The 16,764-nt window shown below is 41.2% G+C and overlaps 3 protein-coding genes across 8 annotated transcripts; 1 reads left to right on the plus strand and 2 right to left on the minus strand.

Moving 5' to 3' along the window:
• Window positions 1–2,407: 2,407 nt before the first annotated feature.
• LOC115726757 (F-box protein At3g07870) lies at window positions 2,408–4,312 on the plus strand. Its single transcript, XM_030656791.2, has one exon. The coding sequence runs from the start codon at window positions 2,627–2,629 to the stop codon at window positions 3,914–3,916; it is 1,290 nt and encodes a 429-aa protein (XP_030512651.1). The 5' UTR covers window positions 2,408–2,626; the 3' UTR covers window positions 3,917–4,312.
• Window positions 4,313–7,379: 3,067 nt separating this feature from the next.
• On the minus strand, window positions 7,380–10,604 carry LOC115726756. 6 transcript variants are annotated; one of them, XM_048282303.1, is made up of 8 exons: window positions 10,219–10,604; window positions 9,974–10,055; window positions 9,546–9,753; window positions 9,300–9,407; window positions 8,571–8,878; window positions 8,265–8,349; window positions 7,934–8,092; window positions 7,380–7,746 (listed from the first exon to the last, which is right to left on the minus strand). In XM_048282303.1, the coding sequence occupies exons 1-4, from the start codon at window positions 10,408–10,410 to the stop codon at window positions 9,398–9,400; spliced, it is 492 nt and encodes a 163-aa protein (XP_048138260.1). In that variant the 5' UTR covers window positions 10,411–10,604; the 3' UTR covers window positions 7,380–7,746; window positions 7,934–8,092; window positions 8,265–8,349; window positions 8,571–8,878; window positions 9,300–9,397. The 6 variants fall into 6 exon arrangements, with proteins under 6 accessions (XP_048138260.1, XP_030512649.1, XP_030512648.1 ...); XM_030656789.2 differs by having other exon boundaries at window positions 9,595–9,753; window positions 10,219–10,596; XM_030656788.2 differs by having other exon boundaries at window positions 8,571–9,081; window positions 9,595–9,753; window positions 10,219–10,596.
• Window positions 10,605–10,939: 335 nt separating this feature from the next.
• Window positions 10,940–12,217, minus strand: LOC115726758 (cilia- and flagella-associated protein 251-like). The gene is made up of 2 exons (XM_030656792.2): window positions 12,055–12,217; window positions 10,940–11,738 (listed from the first exon to the last, which is right to left on the minus strand). Exons 1-2 carry the CDS (start codon window positions 12,067–12,069, stop codon window positions 11,232–11,234), a joined length of 522 nt encoding a protein of 173 aa, XP_030512652.1. The 5' UTR covers window positions 12,070–12,217; the 3' UTR covers window positions 10,940–11,231.
• Between the last annotated feature and the right edge of the window lie 4,547 nt (window positions 12,218–16,764).

Below are 16,764 nucleotides of genomic sequence, written 5' to 3' on the forward strand. Positions count from 1 at the left end.
TTTTTTTATAAGCAAGAACTTGTTCTAAACTTTTTCGTGGACGATAAAATTATTTTTTATTAATTTATTTTCGGAAGTGATGCAAGCGATCAATTTTAGAAAAATATTTTTTAAATTGTTTACTTTTCGCGAAACAAATGGGGCCTTAATAATATCATGAAGTGGCGGTTGACAAGAAGCCACGTTTGCACATGATCTCGAAGTCAACAATTGAATGTTATAAATAGGAAGTCTTTTTGAGGACATTCCTGAGATCTGTGTAAAGAGAAATGTGAATAATCTGAAAGCATATGGATCAAGGCCCACTACATGGTGGCCCTTTGTAGACGGGTGGGCCTAGTTAACCTTAGTCAACATTAGTTCATATGGCCTGAGTTTTCTTTTTAAGGGGTTGATGGTGGTCGCCGGTTACCGCCATGGCAGCAGCGGCGGAGGGCGACATCTCTCTCTGGGGTTGCCCCATGTACATGGAATGGACGCTCTCACACAAACTGAGAGTTAATCGGTTGCTCGAAAAGTCGGAGACACTCTACCGTGAACCACAAAAAAAAAAAAAAAATCATTCTCGTAAAGTTTAGCCGCTCTGCATATTGGCTCCGGCTTGAACGTTTCAACGTACATGTAAAAATTCAGATCTATGGTATGAAGGGTCAACGTAAAAATTAAGATACCAACTCAATCAGATCACCCAGTTGCTCAAAATCGGAATATAAAAAGGTTTGGTTTTGGCTTTGTGTACGAGGCTTAATTACTTGAACGCAATTCTAGCTTTTTGGACACGGCTCAGTTTACCATTTCCTCACATGTCTTGGTAGATAGATAAGACAGGAAATATTAAATGTTCATGTCTTTGTCAAGTTTCAACCTCTTCGGCCAAAAAATAAAAGAAAAAGGAAAGAAGTTTCGACCTCAAATTTCTTGAAGAAAAATGGTAAATTCAATGCGTGTAATTCATATGAATGACAGCAACTGTGTTATGGTAATTTACAAATGTCATCTGGACATGCAATTTCTTCTTTACAGCACCAAAATCACATAACCATATAAAGCGGAAGAAATTCATTCATTTAGGGGTGCGATTATTTCACGAAAAACTCAAGATTTAGAAAATATTTTCGAGAAATAATTTGTTATACCACTTGAAAAAAATTGACTTTAGTGCTAAAGATATTTTTCATTCATCCATTTTTTGCAAGCGATGAAAAGCGACCATTTTTCGAAAAATTAATTTTTAAATTTTTCGTGAAACAAATGTGCCTTTATATTTGAATAAGAGCGAAATATCCGTCGTGGTAACTATTCAACATCTTTTGATTAATTGTACATAATCTGCCAACCATACCAACCCATTTCGGGAGATGAACATCTTGATAAGATGTGTAAAGTTAGTGGGGGGGAGGAGTTGCCTTTATTACTTAATTTTTTCTCCTTTCACCCTCTTTTTTCTTTTCCTAATTTAAATTTAAATTTTTTCTTTTGGACTTTAACCCTTGTAAGCTAGGGCTGACAATTGAGGAGGGGGGGAGGAATTTAAATAAGACACGGTGGTCACTAAAAGTTGGTTCTTTTTCCTGCTCCAAAAGGTCATGTGAACACGACCTTTTTTTTCTAAATCTTGACTTTTTGGTGGCCAATCGTCTTTTAAAGTGCCCATCTAATGCATCTCCACCTTTGCACATTATCAAAAAGAAACCCACCCGCCCCAATTACTTAGGCTGCTTTAGACATGTCACAAAAGGAAAAATAAATCATTTCTCCGCTACTTAGTTATATGGTTGTGATGTCCGCATATAATCGTTTCGAGTTTCGCCGAAAATAATCATTTCTTCCGGACTATGGATTTCTTTTCTCTTTTCCTTTTTTCTTTTCTGACGTCCTCGGGCGAACCCGATTTCGTAATCTCTGGTTCTAGAATTTTTTTTTTTTTTTTTGCGTATTTTCGACCTGGGCATGGCATTGAATATTTGGGGTTCTTGAAATAATTGATGGTGCCGGAAAGAAATCTTGATTCATCATGCATTTCGAAGAGGCTTCATCACTATACAATAAATGCACATGAATTGACGTACCCCTCGCGCGAGGAAAACAAGATACAAAAGAGATGAACGATTGTAAATTACTAGTGCGCAGGAAATTTTATTAATTTTTCTCTTTTGGATTATTCGTAAAGAAATTGGGGTGGAGGGTCCTCATCGCTAGTGTGTCACTGACCCAATGTCATGGAGTTTGAATTTGATTATTCGGATTAGGTCGCAATTATGGCTCGATCGGACGGCCCGGATCGCTCGGACCCTCGTTTTTTCTTTTTCCCCAAATGTCATGAGCTGAGTTCAATCTCCATCTTTTTTTTTTTTTCTTTCAATTTCATCCCTAGGCATGAGCATAATTCAACGGTGGATCCCACAATGCTACGAGCGTTTTTCTTCCTTGTGGTTTCCGTCTCCTTTTAATGTTTTTATGGGCTCACCCCACATCTTGTTCCTGCTAGTCTATGGGGTTTATCTGCAAGTCATCGTCCTAGTTCACAGGCTCTTATTGGTCTCTCGGCTTTCTTTCGCCCTGCGGTTTTTGTTGAACCGTTCGGTGGCTTTCTCTCTCTTTTTTATCTTTGCCCTGCTGATGATCCATGGAGTTCGTTCACCACCCGCCGTGTAAGAAGCAGAGGTGCGAGCTAGGTGCTGACCCGCGCGACGAGACCGAGACCGGCATGGAGGACCTGCCGAGGGAGATCGTCCTCGACATCCTGTCGCGGCTGCCTGTCACGTCGATCGTGCGGTTCCGGCTCGTCTGCCGGTCCTGGCGGGCTCTGGGCCGAGACCCGCTTCTTCCCGACGCGCAGCTCGCCCGCACGGCGGCGAGAGATCCGGTCCTGGTGCTCCACAGCGACTTCCCTCTCCGGAACCTGCTCAGCTTTGTGGAGTTGTCTGCTCGGGACCAGGATTGCGAGCACAACAGATCCAAGAAGACCCCTGTCGGGAAATTCAATCCCCCTTTCTTGAATTCGATGCCCGAATTCGACGTGGTCGGTTCCTGCAACGGCTTGCTGTGCCTCGCCGATCTGCTCTACACGGAGACGCTGTTCGTGTACAATCCCTTCACGAGGGACTGCAGGGAGCTGCCGCGGTCGCGGCAGTACGCGGATCAGACCGTTGTCTTCGGGTTCGGTTTCCACCCGGAAACCAGGGAGTACAAGGTGATCAAGATAGCGTACTACCCGAACCCATCAAGGGCCGGGGCGGGGGCACGGCGAGCGCGGCGGGTCCCGCACATGCAGTCGGAGGTCCAGGTCCTGACGCTCGGCGGGAGGAGGAGCCCGAGCCCAAGCCCGGCCTGGCGGAGCCTGGGGCGGGCGCCGTACCAGATCGACAAGCGCCCGTCGGAGACGGTGGTCAACGGGAGGCTGCACTGGGTGGCGGGGCCGCGGAGGTACCGGACGGCGCGGCAGCTGGTGTCGTTCGACCTGGCGGACGAGCAGTTCCGGGAGGTGCCGAGGCCGGAGGGGGGCACCATCGGGCGGTCCTACTACCAGCTGATGGAGCTGAGGGGGTGCCTGTCGGCCATAGTGTACTGCAACTACGGGAGGCTGGAGATTTGGGTGATGAAGAGGTACGACGCGAAGGAGTCGTGGGCGAGGGAGCACGTCATCGGGTCGTACATGCCCAAGGCACTGAAGCAGAATCCGACCAACTTCATGCCGTTCAAGATGTGGAAGAGCAAGAGCAGGAGGGTGTCTAGGGTGGTGTGCGGATTGGACAGCGGGGAGATATTGTTGGAGTACAAGAGCAGGGCGTTGGCGGCTTACGATCCCAAAAGGGGTAAGTTTAGGGACATTTGGTTGCAGGGCATGCCCAATTGGTTCCGTGCATTTGTTCATGTGGGAAGCCTCAGCTGGATAGATTCCCACTCAGAAACATGACCATTTCTTCAAACCCAAAAAAAAAAAAAAAAAGTAAGGAAAGAAAGAGAAACAGGAAGAGGGAGAAGAAGAAGAAGAAGATGCTTCACTGTATTGTAAGTTCAAGTTCAAGTTCACATCTTTAATTATTTGAAATTTAATTAGGGTTTCATGTTCTCTCTCTCTCTCTCTCTCTCATTGTGAATCTGCTTTTGTGAGTTCAGAATTTCTCTTTTGTTTAAGGGTTGTGATTGGCATCAACTCCATTCAGATCATGTGCTCACACCAGGTTGGGATTTGGTTTTTTTTTCTTTTCAAATGGGTGGGAGCTCTTTTCCAATCTGTATGGGGTGTGACTCAAAGTCCGGTTGGATAAAAATCTAAACTTTTGGGCTGGCCTTTGGCGCCCCACCAGGAGGAATTTATCTAAGAAAATCCCCTAAAGCTTTCCAAAATTCTTGCACAGAAATTTCGACCTAAACAGAAAGATAAACGAAGGGAATTCGACAGGGTTTGTGCTTTGCTCTCCCTTGTTGAGGGCGGGTTCTTCCCCCCCCATCTTAATCTTTTGGCTGAATAGATAAGTCATCGGCGACGCCGGGGCGTCGTGTCGCACGCGCGCGCAAGAGCTCCGCGTATTGTTTATGCGCTCGGTACATCTTTTCATGTTCGTGATTCGATTCGCCTTTGTTTATATCAAGTCAGAGCTAAGGCATAGCCGCGTATAATCTTCAACAATGTTAGGTTGAGCGGTTGAAAAATGTTTGGCAGCATAGGGATGCCTTTAAGACCCGCCCCAGATGGAGTTGCTCGATGCAAATGCAAAAATTCCAGCATTTCCTCACCTCAATGCAACAATACCTACCCCATAGAGAGAGAGAGAGAGAGAGAGAGAGAGAGAGGGAGGGGCAAAAACTAGATGTTTACGACCGCGGATTAAAAAAATCTTTTCCTGTCTTGTCTTTATGGCTCAAGTTGCGGAGAGATGAGGTGCGTGTCCATTGAAGTTTTCCTCCATAGGGCAATAGCACACGCGCAGAGTTGAACATCTCAATGTCAACAAGTGAGACTAACATAAGGTTCAAAAGGTGAATCATTGGAACATGAAAATGGGTCCTTGATATAAGTGTACTGAAAGTCCTAAAACTTACCACGAAAGTATAATCGAATTCTAAAATTTTTAAAAAGTGTAATCAAGTCCTAAAAATCACAAAAGTGCAATCGAGTTCTAAAACTTTTAAAATGTGTGATCAAGTCACAAAACTTGTTAGAAAAACGTAATCAAATCCTTAAACTTTCAAAAAGTGTAATCAACGTAAAGATTTGATTTCATCAATTTGACAAGTCTTAAAATTTTATTGTACTTTTGAAATGGCAAAAGGACACTTGGAGTGTTACTATTTATATACGGTGCTCACTTTAGTGCCAACTTTTATTTTTTTGATCACTTAAGTGTTAAATCGAAGAAAAAAGATCACTTAAGTATCAATTCCGATAAAAAATAATCACTTAAGAGTCAACTTTGATCAAACAGGACACACGATTTTTTTTAATTAATTATTTAAATATTATTTGAAATTTTTTTAAAAAAAGTCAGTCCACATGGCATCCACATGGCAATTTAAAAAGAAAGTCCATGTGGATGCCTCATGAAATATCTTTTTACAAAATAAGCTAAAATATTTTTTTAAAAATTAAATAAAATTTTAAAAATAGCTAAATAATTAAAAAAAAATGATTTGTTGCATCTGTCGCCGCCTCCGCCGTCACCGCCGCCGCCGCCTCCGTTGTCACCCACCATCACCGGCAATGGTTGGCAAGGGTGGGGGATGGCCGGCGAGGGTTGCCGAGTGGTCGACAACCCCCGTTGGCTCCGGGCGAGGTGGCGCTAGGGACAGCGGGGCCTCATTGTCGTAGATCCGAGCGAGGCTCAACCTCGCCCGGTTTTGCGAGGTCCGGCCTCGCCGTGGCTAGGCGAGGTTGATTTCACCTAGCGACGGCCGGGCCTCGCCCTCGCCTAGATCCGCAACGGCTAGGCGACGCCCCGCCGTCCCTAGCTCGGCCTCGCTTGCGATTGGCGATGGTGGGTGGCGGCGGCGGCGAGGGTTTCCAAGCCCTAGCCGCTACAACACGTAGTTTTTCTTTTTTTTTTTGGGTTTTTAATTTTTTTTAAATTTTGGTTTTTTTTATTGTTGACTTGGAAGTTTCGACGAGCCAAGTAGATGCCATGCCAGATTTCCGACTAAGCTCACCGGAGTTGGTACTGAAATAACCGTTTTTAAAAAATATTGGCACTTAAGTGATAAAAAAAAATATTAGCACTAAAATGAGCGCTGCATAGCACCCCTACTGTCCTTCTATCATTTTTAAATATTTTTATAACTCAATTACACTTTTTCACAAGTTATAGAATTTAATGGGACTTTTCGAAAATTTTAGGGCAATATCTTGACAAGGTTCATGACTTTTATCATCCCGGGGTCTTTTTGATCAGGGTCATCTCTCACATTGTTCAGTGTGCAGATAATCAAAACTGTGCATCCAGACCACCGCCACTCATGTAGAAGCAAAGAAAATTCTGGCGTTTGGAAGGAAGATCAGGGTTTTGTTTCCAAGCTTTTGTTTTATTATGCAAGTAAAAGTCGGCACAAAAAACAATCAACACCTGGTCCCATGAATGAAAAATTATGTGGAATCTTTTCTTCTGGTAATGGAAATACAAGAGATCAATTGTGGAATGACTTAGTGAAACTCATTAGCAGCCACAAGCTTCTTTGACACAAGTATCTGTGCAACATAATTGTCTTTCTATGGCTTCTTTCCCACATGATTGATCCAAGGTGCAGCTTAGGATTGCGTATCCTTTCATTTTTCTTCTAGATTCCACAGTTCAGATGGTCATTAAAATTAAACAAAAAAGTTAATGATTGATTAAAGGGGATCGAAGCCGAAATAAACTAAATTTTGTTTCGGTGTGAACATTGTTCTCACGGTTCAGTTCGGCTTCGTTTTAGAATTCTCAAAGGAAACGTATGAGGTTCCTTTCAGAAAGCAAGAGTGGCAAGATTGAATCAGTCACCTTATGGTCCGGTTTGTCGTTGTCATATAGTGATGTAAGACCATGAACAGAAAATTTGTGGATCCCCATTCATCACCCAAGATTCAGGATCCAGTTGATGTTGCATGTTTTGAGCTTGGTTGAGCTGCAATTTTGGGGGTAGGAGAGAAGGCTTAGAGATCGGAGTGTTAGTCGATCCTCAATCTTCATAAATGGTTGCCCTGTCATCCCAGGATCGATGACAAACACATGCCCTTTCTTCGCAGTATTGCTCGTAATTCCTAATGGATTGATTTCCTCCAAAAGGAAAATTAGACTGGTTCACCAAGTGTATCTTCAGAAAGAACTTAAGGAGACCATAAGAGCCGTTTACAAGTAATCTTCGATCGATGTCAGTTGTTAAATTGTAGAGCATGTCAACATTTTGAGCACTTGAACCAGCAGAATGTCTCACCAGCAACAATGACATTATGAAGTCTGGGTTGTCATGCCAGAAAACTTGCATATAAAAACAAACCAACAGAAATTGAGTGCTATGGATCTTAGTGGGGCGGCCTTTAATGGTGGAAGAGTAATTGCTAAAATGGTGACTGAATTATTTGGCATCTGTGATACACATGATCATTGCACTTTGTTGGGGTGTTTCTGTAATAACTTTATTCTTCTCAGGACCGAGTTTGTACGTGGACTTACAGTAGTACAGCCAGAAATTTGATCCCTTATAGCAGCCAAGGAGTGCGTCTTCTCAAGCGCTCTAACACACGCTTTTCACCAGTAAGGCACTCGACCAGCTCTGAGTAGTGCGAGGAGATCAAATAAACACCACAGCAGTATATACAATTCAGTTTAGAGTAGAGACCATAGGTGCTACAATATAGACTATATCTGATCAAGCAGACGCACGTCGGTCTTGGTCAGGGGGTTTAAAAACACAAAATATCAACCAAATTGGACTTGTGCTGTCTTGGAAAGATAATTACCGTTGGCATATATGCGGCAATCATGAATACCCATCTTCCAGTCAGTTCCCCAAGTATCGTTAAATTTAAGTGCAATGTCCAGGGAATCCCCTTTACTAGATCCCACAAACCAGCATCTTTGTTTCGGTAGCCTTTTCATTGTTCTTCTAAGAAGAGTTCCTTGAGAAGAAAGGGTGTAGATTCATTAGGCAACATGACTGAACAAAGACAAGACGAACTTCAGGCCTGACCATATTCATAACCAAAAACTTTGCAAAATCAGCATCTCAAACTAAACTTACTCATATTCAGCATTTGTACATCTCGATAGCAGAAGAATTCATGTACTAACCTGGAACCGATCTACCCGGCAAGGCTGCAAGTGCCAGCGCAAACACATCTTCGGGGTCTTCAGGTTGAAAATCAAATACAGATGCCTAAAAAGACATTCATAAAAAGTGCTTGAAAATTAATGCCAACATCCATATAAAATCCACTCTTTGTTCAGGCAAAGCTTCATTAGATTCCAAGAAATATTCCAGTCATCCATCACCACACGATGACCCAACAAATTGACTTCCAAACCCATATCTGTCAACTAAAGTCTCTGAAATTTGAGAAATGAAAAAGACAAGCCATGCAACGTAATCATCACAACCTGAGAATTGGATGGTGGTAAAGAGGTTTTGATGATGACTAGGAAATGTTGCAAATCCCAGAGATGGAGTTTGTGAAGAGCTAATGTCACCGAGTGAGCTGGTTCTGTTTTTGCTTGAAATGGCAGTGCCGCTACATACACTTTGTCTCTTCCACTAATATTTACCATCGATTGTATTGACGCCAATGCCATTTCTGTAAATTAATCAGACTGTTGGTGGTAGTTAAGAGAAGCGAAGAAGAGGCAAAGTTCGGATAATCTGCTGATGAATGCTTGTCGGTCTCGAAAAATCCATGCCTGACAATGGACTGCATAAATGGGATTGCTCATTGGAATAGAAAATCGAAATATCCAACCAATTCCTTTAAATCCTGTTGATGTCCATCATCAAAAATACTCCTTTTACTAAATTTTATGCTGCAAAAACTAAATGTTAATCTCATAATTAGCTTCCACCATGGCATCTCTTCCTGGTTGGGAACTCAATCAGTCAAATTATCTGCAGCAGAAACTAGTGGTAATGACAGCATAAAGCGCATTCCTTATATTCCGAGAAGATCATCATAAAAGCAATCCGAAAGATCAATTAGTATTGATAAATACAGTGGGGGAAGAAATTGATCAAATTCATAAATAAGAAATGGATTTGAAAGTATAAGCCTACCACTTTCAATGGTATTTTTCACTCAACTGTGTTCTTCTTGGTACCAAGAACATAGGTTAAGTTACAAAGTTAAAACATTGTAACCAGCAAGTTGATGCCCTAGTCCGGATCACCAGAACTTCTTCTCAAGCGCTCTAGCACATCCTTTTCCCCAGTAAGGTGCTCAACCAGTCCTGTGCACAAAAGTTTTATAAGATCAGAAAAGGATCATGATAGCATCTAAAAGTTAAAGTGAGAGGTAAATCATTTATTTGACAATGTATATAGCTTATTCGATCAAAGAGACCCAAGCAACATCGACAGGTACATACAAGCACAAACATATGAAGGAGCTGAATTTTGTCCTGTCAAATTGGTTACCATTGGTATAATCACGGCAGTCGTGATGCCCAATTTTCAAGTCAGTCTCCCAATGGTTGCTGAACTTATATGCAACATCCAGAGCATGCTCTCCACATGATCCCACAAACCAGCACCTTTTTTTCGGTAGCTTTGTCAACTTTCTTTTGAAAACAGTTCCTGAAAGAAGAATGTAGATTCGTTACGCAAACACAGACCGGACAAAGTCGAGATCGATATGAATTTCAATCTCCAAGTCTGACCGTACTTTTATTACCGGGATTCCGCTTGATCAGCAACTCTCTCTTTTAGGACCAAACTGACTCTAACTTAGAAAACAAGCTAAAAATTTCCATGCAATTGCAGAGGACTGTAGTAGTTGGAGAATCCATAGACTAACCTGGAATCGATCTACCTGACAAGGCTGCAAGTGCCACATACGCATTTTCAGGGTCTTCAGGTTGAAAATCAAACACAAATGCCTGAAACAAGAAAAAAAAATCAGAGGGTATCCCATCAACAAAAGAAAACCCAGCAATTTAATTGACTTCCAGAACCACACCTATCAACAAACTTGCCCCTTTATGAACAATTCAAAGTGGGAAACGAAAATCAAAATCCACGCGAACACAATCAATCAAGAACCTGAGAGTCGGTTGGTGGTGAAGAGGTCCTGATGATGACCATGAAATGCTGGAAGTCCCAGAGCTTGAGCGAATAGGCAGCTGATGTCAGCAGCTGAGCTGGTCCTCTCGTTGCTCTGAGCGGCACCGCCGCCACGTACACTTCGTCTCTGCCGGCGATTCTCGCCGGCGACTTTAGCGGCGCCGTCGCCATTTCTCGCCGACTGAGCCGACGGTTGGTGGGCAGTTAAAGAGACGGAGGAGGGGGGGACAGTTCGGATAATCTGCTAATGAATCCTCGTCCGTCAATCTTGATTGGAGAATAATCCGACGGCTGCCATTTAGCCGCTCAAATGGGCTCTCGATTCGCAAAGAGCTAGGCCCAATGTGAAAAATGAAAAACCACAAAAATAACTTTTCAACCAAAAAATCCATCTTAAAATAGATAATTTTTTTTTTACTCAAGGCAATTTGTCAACTACTCTTAAAATAATTTTTTTATCTATCAATATTCATATATATTGGAACCTACTAGCATTTTTAAAATAACGTATAAGCATCAACCGGTGCGATTAAAATGGGGTTTTTTTTTTTTCCGAAAGTTTCAATAAAAGGAGTCGATCACCGATATCGAACTTTAGTCCGGGAAAGTGATCAAAAGCGAATTTAACAAGGTTAACCGAGTAATAAGCAAATAAGCATGCTATAACATCTATGACCATGAACAAAACATATAGAGCCTGCAGACTCGATAGAAGTTGCATTTATTCTTTATGTAAAAGGCCAAAGAGCAAAATCCCAAGACCAGGAATCATGAACTCCTCTTGGGATCTGCCAAGTGACACGGCCAATCCACAAAGAGATACTAGATAGAATTCTTACAATAACAGAAACATCGTTGAACCAGTAAATTTGCTTTATTAGATCCTAGGACCAAGTCACTGAAACAAACCCCCCCAGCAACCCAACACTTCATACACAGACAAGAACTTGCTCACTCCCTCACTCACTTGCTGACTGACTTCCAGAGACACATCACTCCTCTGTAGTCTTCTTCTCTTCAACTTCTTCTGCAGTAGCTCCCTTCTCTCCCTCCTCTACTTCCCCTTTGACATCATCCTCTTTCGGAGCCTCCACGGCGGAGTCCGGGTCCGGTTCGGCCACGGCCGTCTCTTCAGTCTCCGCCTTGCCGGCCACGACTGCCTCGGGTTCCGCTGATTTCGGGTCGGCTTCTGCTGCTCCTTCCTCCTCGTTCTCTGCCGGCTCCGGTGCCACCTTGGAGGTCTCCTTTGGCGCCTCGACTTCTTTTTCTTCTTTCGATTCGGTCTGCTTTCCTTCAGTTGTTTTGAGGACACCATCTTGTTGTTTGGCCTCGGGACTCTCGGTTACGGTCACGGTCTCGGTCTCGGCTGGCTCTTCTTGATCTTCTTCTTTCTTGGGGTCTTCTTTTGGTGCAGCCACCTCCGCTTCCTCTTGATGGACATGAGTCTTGATCAGCTCTTCAGGCTTGTCCTCCACAAGAGCAGCTTGTGCTGACACAACCTGTTTCATCCCACATAAATCACCTCATATATACAGATCAGCAACATAAACACAACCGTATGAAGTCATATATACTTGGTCGATCCTTTCATTCAAAAATTTCTTCTAGTTATAACACGATCGGTCATTTTCGGGCGTCTTTCGGCGAACTTTGCAATTCACTAGCTTGTCATAAAATGAATGACAGATCACCAATCGATCGTAATTGTCCTACTTGGCATAGACAGTTTTCGGAATTCATCTCTTCTATTAGAGCTGAACATGTCGAACCACGGCTTCTATTCCAACAACTTTAATGAGTAGTTATTAGAGTTACCTCGACCGTGGCCATCGGAGGTCCAAAGGAACCACTTTTTGCAAAAAGCTGCTTAGAAAATAAACAGAAGCTCAAGCTATGTGGGCCAAAATTGAGGGCTGAAAGAGGGAGGAGGAACGAGCTTAGTGGAGGGTTGGACTATAGAAGAGTGAGATGAAGATGATCAAGTGGGACAAGCTATTTATAGGAGAATGAGTTGGTGAAATTAGGGGTAAAAATGGAAGAGAATAAAGAGAAAGAGAAGGATTGGAAGAATCTTGGGATTTGACACACTCCTCATTCACTGGCTCCTAGAAAATTAAGCATGTTGGTGTAATAATAATACTAAGAAAAAAAAAATAAAAAAATCTCTAAATATTTTTCATCGTTCATCTGAGAAAAAAGCTTAACTGATGGTCATCATTACTATTGCAAGTGACGGTGACATCTAAGCCACAAGATATAATATGAAAAAGGTAACAGTTGCCTATAGGGAGACGTGTAAAAAAAATCCTAAACCTATTGTATTAGTGTCAATTCAGTTCTAAATCCTATTTTAGTGCCAATTCAATCTTAAATCTTTTGCATTGGTTCTAATTAAGTCATAAATCTTTTATTTGTGTTAATTTAGTCCTAAACCTTCTGCATTATTATCGATTCGGTCTTAAATCTTTTATATTTATGCAAATTGAGTTTATCCGATCAATTTTGATTGAAAATCGCTGACGTGGACATCGATTGTCCTACATGGCACGGCTAGCGCTAACATGGACTTTTTTTAATATTATTTTAATATTTTAAATAATTTTTAAAGCATTCTTTTGGTTTTTTAAAAAATTATTTTTAAAAACTATTTAAAATATAAAAAAAACATTTAAAAAAATATTCACGTTAGCGCCAACTGTGCCACGTAGGATAATTGACTTCCATACAAGTGATTTCCATTTAAAATTGGCTAAATTGACTCAATTGACATAAATGCAAAATTTTTAGGACTAAATTGGTACTATTGTAAAAGGTTTAGGACTGAATTGGCACCGAAAAAAGGTTTAGGACTGAATTGGTTTAAGACTTTTTTGACACTTTTTCCCGTTGCCCATATAACACCGCTATTGTTATATTAAAAGTCCAACTGGTGGTTCACATACCACCGTTGCTAACGGTGACCGTTCTGCTAGCACTACCCTTCATCTAAATACAAATTAAATGAGGATTTTTGATGATAAAGGGTGTTTTGGTCATTCTAATTGCGCCGGCGAAGAAACAAATATTTTGAAAAATAAGGCGACATGCGGTCGATATCGAAATTGAAAATTGAATTGCATTTTTTGGCATTTTCTCGAAAAAGTCTTTAATGATATAATTTTTTACATAGGGTATTCTTGCTCTATGATCTAGTCTTCATTGGAAAAGCCAAAGAATAGTGGAGGTCATATCAGCCACATCATCAACATCATCCCTCTTTCGGTCTTCGAAGTCACTGTGTTTTGTGCAGCCCCCATTGAAGGCGACCTTAACTATCATTCGCTCACGTTCATGCCTTCTCATTTCCCCCTTCTTTCCGTTTTGTTTTGTTTTTTTTCTTTGTTTCGCCTCTTTCTTTTCTGGGGGTTTGATTTGTTCCTTCTTCTCTACTGATCTGTCAAGAAATTGTACTGTGACACCATCAATTCCACCACACTGTTCAACCAAATTGATCTAGGAGTAGTGCCCCTCATCTAGCCCCGACTGTTCTTGTTTAGGCGTTGAAAATGTTCCAAGTTTGATAGAAAGAAAGTCTCGGCCCTGAAGAGTTGCAATTGAATTGGTTTTGACAAATTAGATGGACCTACAATGTGTGTCTACTTAGGAGTTACTAATAGTGTGCACCTATTAAGTGCAATGTACAATTAATAGTTCGTGCTGGACCAATTCCTATACTGGTTGAGAGATCATGCATTCGAATCACAACCAATTTTCTTTTTTCTTTTTTATATATATTGAGAATGAATTGTATAGAAATTTAAATTTAAGCGAGATATATGTCTCTCCCCGTAAAAGTTTGTACTCTTCATTATTTTCCGGTTTTCGCAATGTTTCTAGTGTTGAAAATTGAACAACTATTCTTTTTGGCCAGTTAGCAAAACGAAGACTATGGTTAAATCAAATTTTTAATTTGGTAGTTAGTACTTGTTTACGGTGAAAGCTTTCCTATGTAGTTCGAGATTCGTGTCGGTACAAAGAAATATGAAAATTGTTCGCATTTTGGGTTACAAACTGGTCCATCCCAAGGATTTGTCCAAGGCGCATCGGCATGGGAAATTGGGAATCCTGCACAAATTACTTGAGACAAACGCATGAAATTCATCATCCCCACTAACTCGAAAATAAACCTAATCGAAAGCTATAGACTGAACTCTGGCATTATTATTGTCATTGTCCTACATAGCGACAGATATTGACTATGGTGAGTCATTAGTCACAATAATTCTCTAGTTGTATCATCCTCTTTCATTATCATTCCACTTGCATCCCCACGTACCTCACATTTTTACATTATTCGATTCCACCCTCTGTGTATTATAATAGTCTTGTGGGCAATCTAAAGTTGTGAAAGCAGCCCATGCTTGTATGTTTTCAAATTTCCAAAAGTGTAGAGTTTGGCAGATTGAAAAGACCTTACATTATACTATGCGGTGTTACTCGGCTAAGTTTTACTGACGTGTACAAATCATTTCGTCCACGTGCACGAGAGTAGTAGCCAAGGCCAAAGTTACTATCAATGAGACCGATGTTGCTTAAAAATAAAATTTGTGTCCTCAGTTTAGTATCTGATAACAGTCAAGTAACGCTGCATGAGCTGATTAATGTAAGAGTAAATGGAACTATCAAATTATTCAACGGAGAAGATAGTCGTGGAAGTAATAGTAAATTGCTCTATAGCATCTCGATCAATCTCATGAAAGCATTTTTCATGGGTCCACATCACCTGACTACTTTTCGTGTTTCATTGGGATAGCCAAATTGGAATGGGATGACTCAGCTTCAGGAAAAAGAAACCGTCCTTGCCTCGATTTTCTTATTGAAATAATCGAGATCATATGTAAAAAAAAAAAAAAAGAAAAGAAAAAAAACATCTTCGTTCTTCTAACGAAATTCATTTGATTGATATTATCTACTAATTCGAACATAAATTCAAGAATATCTAATATGATGAAGAAAACCAAAATCGTTCTCTAAATCAAACTAAAAAGATTACAAAATGGGTACAAGCTTCTTTTCAGCTATGAAATACTATGCTTATTTGAAATTGGGGTTGGGCAATGAGGTTGGGCGGTGGAAAAGGCCCACTAGCCACCACCATATTCATGCAAGAGCCTCACACGAGCTTGTTCACGAAGTGACTGCTGGCCATTTGGATGATACCACGTGGCTGCCAGCACGCCGACCAATGGGAAGGAGACGTTCCTCATTCTCATTATTGAAGTGAACGGGGAGGAGGTAATTCATGACAATAATTCAAGAATCTAGTGTATTGCGCTCGAACTCTGGAGTTAGCTAATGAAGTCAATAGAGAGGGAGAGCTTAGTCGCATACATGCAATGAATCGTAATAGAAGATGCATATTTTCGAGCAATATGATTGATCGGTTAGCTACGTCGGTTGTATAAACTTGGAAGAACTTGTCTTTCGATACACAATAGTGTACTTTCGAGAAAGCCGAGTAGCATTCTAGCGATAGGTGAATCAAAATGAAAATTTTAAATCATGGCCTGAAGTGGGATTATTTTTCCAAAAGAGGATCTAGAATGTAATTTATTTCAAATAAGGCCTTGAACTTGTTAGCGGCCAAATCTTTGTCCGCCGACAAAATTGGCAGGCATTTTCGTAAAAAATTGAAAAATTAGATAGAAAAGGGGAGGATTCGATGGTTGGGGTGAGGACCCACGAACAACGAGATTCCGACGTCTATTGTCCGACTTAGGCGATTGTAATTGGAAAAATTATCAAAAAAATCTAATTAATCCTATAGCAAGAATGGCAATTCAATCACAAATCTTTGTTTTGCCTATTGAGTCCTAAACCTTTTGCATTTGTGTCAATTCGGTTCATCCTACCAACTTTGACTCGTTGATGCAATTTCTAATAATATTTTAATATTTTAAATTTAATATTTTTTTATTTTTTGCTTCTCCTTCTTCGGAGATCGGCCATCGGCGAGGGCCGAGCCACCCTCGCCCTCCCCGTGGTTGGGCAAGGCCGACCTCGCCTAGCGGCAGCTAGGGTGACCTCGCTATTGCTAGTCCTCGCCTCCGGCTGGTTGTCGATCCGGAGACTAGCTGGAGGAAGAAGGAGAAGAAAAAAAAGAATAAATAAATAAGTAATTCGAAACAAATACTAAAATATCATTAAAATTGTCCAAGCCGGCGTCGGTGTCCAAGTTAGCGCGGGTCGGCCAAACTTTGTCGGACAGGCTGAATTAACACAAATGTGTTATAAATATATTAATTATAGGTGGATGCTTTACCTTTCACCATTTCCTCTTCCAATGTATGTTACAAATACATTGATATACATTGATGTACATTGATATGGATTGATGTTGCACCTTTCACATTCCATGAGCGATTTTTCCTCTCTCAATGTAATGTACCATCTAGCCTATAAATAGAGGCTTTTGTAAACTTGTTGAGGCAATGAAAAAGAGTTAACATTTGCTCCCCACTTCTCTCTTATCTCTTCTCTCATATT

The sequence above is a fragment of the Rhodamnia argentea genome, chromosome 7 (assembly GCF_020921035.1).
Source record: "Rhodamnia argentea isolate NSW1041297 chromosome 7, ASM2092103v1, whole genome shotgun sequence".
In the NCBI taxonomy this organism is placed as follows: Eukaryota; Viridiplantae; Streptophyta; class Magnoliopsida; order Myrtales; family Myrtaceae; genus Rhodamnia; species Rhodamnia argentea.

Excerpts from the sequence above, each read along its gene's own strand:
- LOC115726757 (XM_030656791.2), top strand. The coding sequence starts at position 2,627 with ATGGAGTTCGTTCACCACCCGCCGTGTAAGAAGCAGAGGTGCGAGCTA.
- LOC115726756 (XM_030656783.2), bottom strand. The coding sequence starts at position 8,762 with ATGGCATTGGCGTCAATACAATCGATGGTAAATATTAGTGGAAGAGAC. Across the intron at positions 8,093-8,264 it reads GCCGGGTAGATCGGTTCCAG|GAACTCTTCTTAGAAGAACA; the intron begins GTTAGTACATGA and ends TTTCTTCTCAAG. Across the intron at positions 7,747-7,933 it reads TTGCCGCATATATGCCAACG|AGCTGGTCGAGTGCCTTACT; the intron begins GTAATTATCTTT and ends CGCACTACTCAG.